Source organism: Crocuta crocuta, unplaced genomic scaffold (genome assembly GCF_008692635.1).
Source record: "Crocuta crocuta isolate KB4526 unplaced genomic scaffold, BGI_CrCroc_1.0 scaffold149, whole genome shotgun sequence".
NCBI classification, from domain to species: Eukaryota; Metazoa; Chordata; class Mammalia; order Carnivora; family Hyaenidae; genus Crocuta; species Crocuta crocuta.
The window spans coordinates 4,503,938-4,511,799 of NW_027551561.1; the positions used below are offsets into that span (position 1 = coordinate 4,503,938).

General features: G+C 56.7%; 1 protein-coding gene across 5 annotated transcripts in view; it reads left to right on the plus strand.

The window, feature by feature from the left end:
- The window catches only part of MYO18A (myosin XVIIIA), an 85,782-nt gene that overhangs the window by 70,523 nt on the left and 7,397 nt on the right, over window positions 1–7,862 (plus strand). For 3 of the 5 annotated variants that reach the window (XM_077749910.1, XM_077749911.1, XM_077749914.1), the window contains 4 exons: window positions 1,800–1,985; window positions 2,292–2,431; window positions 3,217–3,261; window positions 6,456–6,578. In XM_077749910.1, coding sequence (XP_077606036.1) covers window positions 1,800–1,985; window positions 2,292–2,431; window positions 3,217–3,261; window positions 6,456–6,578 — 494 coding nt within the window. The remainder of the gene's footprint in view (window positions 1–1,799; window positions 1,986–2,291; window positions 2,432–3,216; window positions 3,262–6,455; window positions 6,579–7,862) is intronic. The other 2 variants (XM_077749912.1, XM_077749913.1) reach the window with 1 other exon arrangement.

Sequence of the window (7,862 nt, forward strand, 5' to 3'; positions counted from 1 at the left end):
TCCAGGCCTCTCTGCTCCAGGCTCCAGAAGCCAGCGTGCCCAGCCCCACCCTCCCCGGTAGGGCAGGTAGGAAGAATCAGGCAGACTTGTCTCCGGGTGAACACTCCTCTTGCCCTATTTTTAAGTTCTCCTCCTCCCGCTCCAGCTTGTAGACGTGTTGAAGCACCCGCCGTTCTCCGTGAGAACTGTGTTCATGGGTGTGTGTGCAGCGGAGCGTCCCTGCCGCCTCAGTCGGTGAAGCGGGCACCAGGGGAGGGCTGGAAACGGGTGACTCTGGAGCTGGCAGTGAGCACTGAGAGGGCGTTAGTACCCTTGACCCGGGAAGGGAATATGGCCGAAGCTCCCAAGACAAGGTCACGGTCCTCAGGAGAGCTAGGGAGAGTTAGGGGAGACTCGGGAATGTCCCTCTTCCACACACCCCAACCTCAGGACAGTCGGTAATATTTTGACCCCCATTTTGCATACAGGAAGGGCTAAGTAGGTTGCCTAAAGCCACAAAGCTATCAAGGAGCAGAAGAAGCCATCCAGTGGCTCTGGGGCAGATCTGTGTACTTGTCTCCTCAGTCCCTTTCCTCAGCTCTCTCTCTGTTTCCCTTCTGCTCAGAAAGGCAGTCTTGTAGTTTAGACACACAGAATGTTAAACACAAATGGCCTTTAGGAATCACATAGTCTAGGGGCGCCTGGGTGGCTCAGTCAGTTAAGCGTCCGACTTTGGCTCGGGTCATGATCTCACAGTTCATGGGTTCGAGCCCTGCGTCAGGCTCTGTGCTGACAGCTCAGAGCCTGGAGTCAGCTTCCGGTTTTGTGTCTCCCTCTCTTCTGCCCCTCCCCTGCTCGCTCTCACGCTGTCTCTCTCTCTCTCTCCCTCTCTCAAAAACAAATAAACACTTTTAAAAAATTAGAAGTCATATAGTCTAGTGCTGTTATTGTAGAGACACAGAGGCTGGGGGCCCAGAGGTGGAGGCCCCACGGCCAGTCAGCAGTAGAACCAGAAGAAGGAGAAGGTTCTTCCCTCATACTCTGCGGCAACTTCCAGGCCATTCCTTGCGCAACGTCCTATGACCTGGGAGGGAACGGTGTATTCAAGTTTCTGGAGGAAGAGATTCATCAGGCTTAGAGGGATGGCTTTGTGCTTAGAATCTGATGACTCTTTAGTCTCCTAATCCAGGAACTCTCGATAAACCATTTACCTCCAAGCACAGGATCTAGCTTTTGGAGCTGCTGGGTTCAGAGTCTCTGAGGGGAAGCCCTGCTGACTGCGGAGGCCCCACACATGGTCAGTGTGGACAGGCCCAGGCTGTAGCCGGAGGGCTCCTCTGACCTTGGTCATGATGATGATGATGATGATAGCACCTTTTATGTCCCCAGTCCCTTCACATACTTTACCTTATTTAATCTTGAAAAGACCCGGGGCAGGGGAGGGGCGGGAGGCATACCTCAGTGGCTTAGTCAGTTAAGCATCCGACTTCGGCTCAGGTTATCTCACGATTCGTGGGATCCAGCCCCATGTTGGGCTCTGAGCTGACAGTGTGGAACCTGCTAGGGATTCTGTCTCTCTTTCTTTTGGCTCCTTCCCTACTTACTCTCTCTCTTAATTAATTAATTAATTAATTAATTAATTTTTAAAAAGATAAAGGAAGCCTCTTCAGAGGGCTTTAATTCCTGCCCACCTAGCAGGCCTAGCCATGAGTGGTGGTGCCAGAGCCGGACCCCAGGCCTCCTGACTCTGGAGTCCCGTGCAAGCTGCACCCCTGTCTCTGACTAGCTGGTGGGCCTCTCTTCCCCACCCCCCTGTCCAGAGCCTGGCCAGCCGGCTCAAAGAGAACATGGAAAAGCTGACCGAGGAGCGGGATCAGCGCGCCGCAGCCGAGAACCGGGAGAAGGAGCAGAACAAGAGGCTCCAGCGGCAGCTCCGGGACACCAAGGAGGAGATGGGCGAGCTGGCCAGGAAGGAGGCCGAGGCGAGCCGCAAGAAGCACGAACTGGTAACGTGCCCCAACCCACAGGGCCCCGAGCAGGCAGGGCTCTGGGTAGCCACTGGGTGCACACCTCCCCTAGGCGGGGGGTGGGGGCCGGCCACAAAGAAACCGGAAGTGTAGATTGTCGCAAGGAAGAGGAACAGGTGCCGAAGCCAGGCCAGAGGCCCAGGGGCGGTGCCCAGGCCTCCCTCGGGCTAGCCAAGGCTCGCAGGGGCCTCCTGCCCCGCTGGGAGGGAATTGGAGCGGGCTTCGTGAGCAGCCGAGTGAGAGACTGGCCCTCCTGTGAGGTCAACCACCCACTCTCCCTCCTAGGAGATGGATCTGGAGAGCCTGGAGGCTGCTAACCAGAGCCTGCAGGCCGATCTCAAGCTGGCATTCAAGCGCATTGGGGACCTGCAGGCTGCCATCGAGGATGAGATGGAGAGCGACGAGAATGAGGACCTCATCACCAGGTGAGGGGGCCTCCGTGGCAGCGGCGGCCCGCGCTGAGGCCCTCTGACCACCCCGGGAGCAGGCCACGAGGTAGAACAGCGGCAGTCTCTGTCTCCCTGCCCCTGAGCCACCAGCCCCCCTTTCCCCCGTCGCCAGACCCCGGCATGGACCCTGTCCTGTCATGATTGAGGGCAGGGCCGGTGCTGCCTGGGTGAGATGCCCTCCCTCTTCTTCCCTATCCTTCCTCCTTGGGCCTCCCGGGAACCTGGCTCTGCAGCTCTGCCTGTTCGCAGTGAGTTATTCCCCCGTTTAGCTGCATTTCCGATGGCGCCTGCCCTACTCTGGGGAAAGCAGAGATTTAAGGCCCATGGTGCCTTGTTACCATGCCAGAGATTTTCTCTCGTAAAACCCACGCAGGGAATGGTTTAGGAGAGAGAGATTTATAGTCCTAGGCTGAGGAGGAAGTCACAAGGCAGGTAGACCNCTGCCTTGGGCAGACCCCACCCCCATCCCCAGACCTGCCCCCTTCCCGCTTGAGCACTGCTGTCCCATCCTGCAAGTAGGTTGGGCCCACATGGGGAGCCTGCTCCTTGGGGGCAGAGAAGAAGTGCCCCAGAGTGGCCTAGACCTCCCTCTGAGGACACGCCGTCCCTCACCCCAGCCCCCAGCTGGTCTCAGCCAATCAGAGCCATCTCTTGCCGGGGACGTCCCCCTTGGCTGAGAGGTCCACCTTGGTTTGCCCACTGGTTTTTCAATCTTCTTCTTCTTCTGTCCCCCATGCCCACCATTTTCTTTCTGTTTCTAGTTTGCAGGACATGGTGACAAAGTATCAGAAAAGAAAGAATAAACCGTGAGGACTGGAGCGCAGGCGCTCTCTGCCTCTCCCTCTGTGGTGTCTAACTGCCCCTAACACTGGCTTCCCCCCAGGGTCCCCACTGCATGCAGCACGCGGACACGGCCTCTCGCACACTTTCCAAGCTAGTCTCACGCTAACACCGCTGACTCTGTCCGAAGCGGAGGCAGGGCGAGGGGCTGGGCCCTGCATCCGAGGTGGAGGGCAGGCGATGAGGCACGCTACCCCGGGAAGGTGCAGGCAGGCCCTCGTGCCCTTGGTGCGCAGGACGGGGGCCCCGTCAGAAAAGACAGCTCAGCCTCATTCGGTGACGCCCAGTCTGCCTTCCTGAGCATCAGCCCTCTCCTTCCTCAGAAACCAAGCCTCCTGGCCTATTTCTCCAGGGAGAAGTCTGTTTGGGCTGGGTTTTTCCATATCCTGGGGCTCCTTTGGAGCCTGAGCTGCCCAAAAGAAGCGGGTATGTTTCATTTGGAAAGGCCCAACCACCTACTTGTGGCAGACAAAGGTACAAGGTCAGCGGCATCTAGCAGTTACTCCTTGGGAGAAGGCATCCAGGCAGTTAATCACAGGCACTCCGCCGTGGCAGGGGGAGGGAACGCAGCCAGATGTGTTTACTTTACTCCTGGCGGGCGCCTCGGGCACAGGGAGGCCCCAGGCATTTGCGCTGGGAGGTGGCAGGGAGCCCAGCATATCCACCCTGTCCTCCATTCCTCCTTTCTGGGTGGGAGCTGGACGGCGGGGGTGAGATGCGCAGGCCTTCGGGCGGATCAGACTGATCCTCGGTCCAGTTCGTCAGGGCTGTTTGTTTGGAGGTTGTTTTTTTAGCGTGGCATTGGATTTCCTCCCCCTACTCCCTCTTGCCTGGCAGGCCTCCTCCCCTGGCCAGGATGGGCTGGCGGCAGCGCAAAGGACTCCGTGAGAGCTAATGATAAATGTAATAGTGTGTAGCAGTGATAGAGGGCCGCTGGAGCCCGGTTGTCACACACAATTAATATCCCCCGCCATTCTGTCTCCGTTTGTTTGTTCCCCCGCGATTCGGCTCCCAGTTAACTAATAGCACGTGAGCCTGGACATAAATTGTATTTGACTCGAGGTTTAATTCCGACCATTTAAAATTTCAACTGCCCCCTGAGCCCGCCTGCCCCTGGAGTTTGTTTACGGGCCTGATTATTTAAGAAAAAGAACCTAAGCATCATCTATGTGCTTGAGACAAAGGGGAAGGTGAGGGCAGCCGGGCCAGCTTCTCAACCCGTTTGCTGCTCTGAATGTGAGGAGGGAAATTCGTATTCTGGGTCCACGACCGTCTGTCCCCTGTGTGTTCCAGCCCTGCCATCCTTGGGCTGCAGGGGCTTCAGGGCTGATAAAATGCGCATTTAAGATCACATTCTAAACCGTTTCCAGGCATGGGCACGTGTGCACGCACGCGCGTGCGCACACACACGCACACGCCCCGGTGTGCACTCACGCAGGCGCACTGGGGTGTGCAGTCCTAGCCACAGTCTCGCCAATGGCAGAGGCAGTGTGGCTCCGTCCTCGGCAGCTCTGGGCCCCGGCTCCCAAGTTATCGAGCGGGTGAGCGAGTGAGTGTGCTAAGGCGGGCAGAAAAATAATGTTTCGATATACTTAGAGATACAGTTGTTATTGCCATAACCTTAATGAAAGCAGTAAACAGTGCGGTATTAAGGGAGATTTATACAGAAACACTTTTAACATGTAGACATAGATTTTGCGATGCATACAGCGCCTCCTTTCTAAAGGCAATCAATATGGTTATGAACGGTGGTGATAAATTACAGGCTCTGAAGCTAGAGAAGGAGGTTTTTTGCACGGGTGTATAAATCAGGTGGTATTGGCGTTCCGTGGGCCCCGTGCACCATAGTAAATCTGCCAGGCTCGGACAGGCACGGGGCTTGCATTAGTGGTTTTGGGGCTGTCTGCTAAACTCCTGTTTACCCAGGGCATCAGCCGGCCTCGTCTTTGTTATAATTCTGTATTTGACGGAAGTCCATAAAATATGCCTCTTTGTTCCCTTCTCAATGGGTCATGCTCTCTCATGGTCCCCAGAACAGAACCTGGTGGTTTCTGGGGTGTGTGTGTGTGTGTGTGTACACACATGCTCGCCCACACACGCCTGTGTGGCTATTTATTCAAGAATATAATTCAGGAATGGGGCCGCCCCTGTTGACACAGATGAAAGGAAATTTATATCGAGGAGAAATCCTAGCATATCCATAGCAGGGGAAGGTGGTGAGCAGACATTTTGCAGAATTCTAGAAGCATTCTCACTCAGAAGCAGTCTCTAAGCCCCCACTGCTTTGGGAAGGAGTCACCATGACTCCAGCCTCAGAATCTGACTCCTTTGGGCTTTTCTGCCAGTAGAGAAGGCTCAGACCGGCTTGGCCAGAAAGCAGAACTAGGGAGCAGGAGCTGGGGAGGAGGGGAGAGGAGACAGAGCCGTTGTCTGGGACTCTTGGGGCTCAAGTGGATCTCCAGCATGCAGTCTGAATCCCGAAGCTGTGCCGGCACCTCGGGAAGTGCTGATGCCCCCTCCTTGTCCTCCTTGGTTTCTTAAGGGCCAGGGAAGTCACAGGGTGGGGCTGGGATCCGGCCTGTGGTGCTCAGTCAGCGCAGCCATCAGCCGAGGGGCCTCTGGTTCAAGCTAACCCGAAGGCCTAACAATGCCCTGTCTTCTCTGACCCACGGCCAGCGGCCCAGCTCTCAGAGCGAAGGCACAGAAAATGGCAGCAGCTGTAGCCACATTTATGGGAGGGCGCAGACAAGAAACAGAACGGGCCTCCGGGAGTGGCCATAGAGCCTATGAATCCTCTCTTCTTAACCAAGAGCCATTTAGCTGTAACTGATCAATGGATGGGTTCCCTGCCATCCCCATTGGATTTATTTGGCTGAATAGCAGCCTGTCACAGAAAGTAGAACAGGAGGTGCCTCCGTGCCCCTCGGGTCTTCCTGGGGGCCGTCCTACAGTGTGGCCTGCTGAGTGGGGCAGGGTCCTTGTGAATGGTGTGCCCCGTCTAACCTCTCCCATTCCCCTCCCTGACTCACTGATGTGCATGTCACCCCGCATCCCACCCTGCCCGAGACAAACCCGCCGCCATGCCAGTGCTCCCCACTGGGCAGTGGGTGATCACTCCCTCCCCCTGGCCTTCCCTACCTGTTTGCTCCTCATCCCACAGTGAGGGAGACTCAGACGTGGACTCCGAGCTGGAGGACCGGGTCGACGGGGTCAAGTCATGGTTGTCGAAAAACAAGGGGCCTTCCAAGGCAGCTTCCGACGACGGCAGCTTGAAAAGTTCCAGGTGAGCGTGCGGCCTTGAGCTGGGAGAAGCCACGTCGTGCCCCAGGGATAGCTGAGCGGTACCCTGGATCCCAAAGAGGCCAGGGCTCCTGCGACCGGCATCTCTTGCCCGGCGTGCCTCTGAGGGGCCCAGGCATGCCCCCACCGTGTGCGACGAGCCAGGATGCTCAGCATCTTCTTAGTGAGGGTCTGTGGCACCCTTGTTTTTCCCAAGCGGTGTTCTCCTACCAGGCTCGGGGCTTTGGTTTGCTGTGGGTTTAACTTCATCCCCACTTACTCATTTGACAAATGTTGGTTGAACTCCCCGAAAGTTTGGGCCCTGGAATCAGGACTGGAGCGTGGCATAAGGAGATCCTCGATCCGAAGGCCCTGGACAGGGCTGCCTTGGGCCTCTGACGTCTTACTGGGAAGCAGCAAAGACGCTGGCGCCCTGACTCTCCCCATCAGAGCTCCATTTCCGTCTCTCCCCGCCCGCTCTCTCCCTCCTCTGATCTTTTCCCTGTGTCCCCTCACCACCTCCCCCCCTGCTTCCTGCTCACACCCATCCCCTGGGGGAGCTCATTCCCTGTTGTCCAGCCAAGGCCACAGTCTTCTGATCACACAGACAGCTACCCCTGGAATCCAGGGCTCCACGTCCCTCGTCCCTCACTTCCCGGCCAGCGTGGCAGCGGGGAGGAAGAGCCTCTGTCCTCTGCCCCAACGCCTCCTTGACGCTGGTTCCCTCCACCTCCCGCTTTCTCCCCAGCTCAGAGCCACCCCGATGCCCGCCAGGGCACACACCCTTCTCTAACCCCTCCCAGACCCAGGCGGCAGGCTGCTTCAAAAAAGCAATCCCCCTCCTTCTCCAGCTCCCCTGAGGCCCCTTCCCAAGTCCAGCCCCTCACCACGAGCACCTAGCGGCCCCCTCTAATTGGCTTAATTTATTCAGCCAAACAACATTTTGTTATTGCAGATAATGCCGCCTTCCCCGCCCCGCCGCCGTTCACCACGGCGTGGCACAAGGCTCCAGGTAGTTGACAATGAAATAAATTGAACTAAACGTTTTAGAGGGGGAAAAGTGATGAAATAGAACAATGGTCTAATTTACATGACATTCTCCATGAAGCTATTTTCACTGACGCAAATTATTTTGCTTCATTTCCTCCGATGCTCTCGCTGCCACTTTGCCAGGGTGCTGCCGCTGGCTCCTTTTGCTCCCTCCCTCTGTGTCTTTATTCTCTGCGTTTAATGCCGGTGTCTGCCCTGCTCTCTCTCTCTCTCTCTCTCTCTCTCTCTCTCTCTCCGC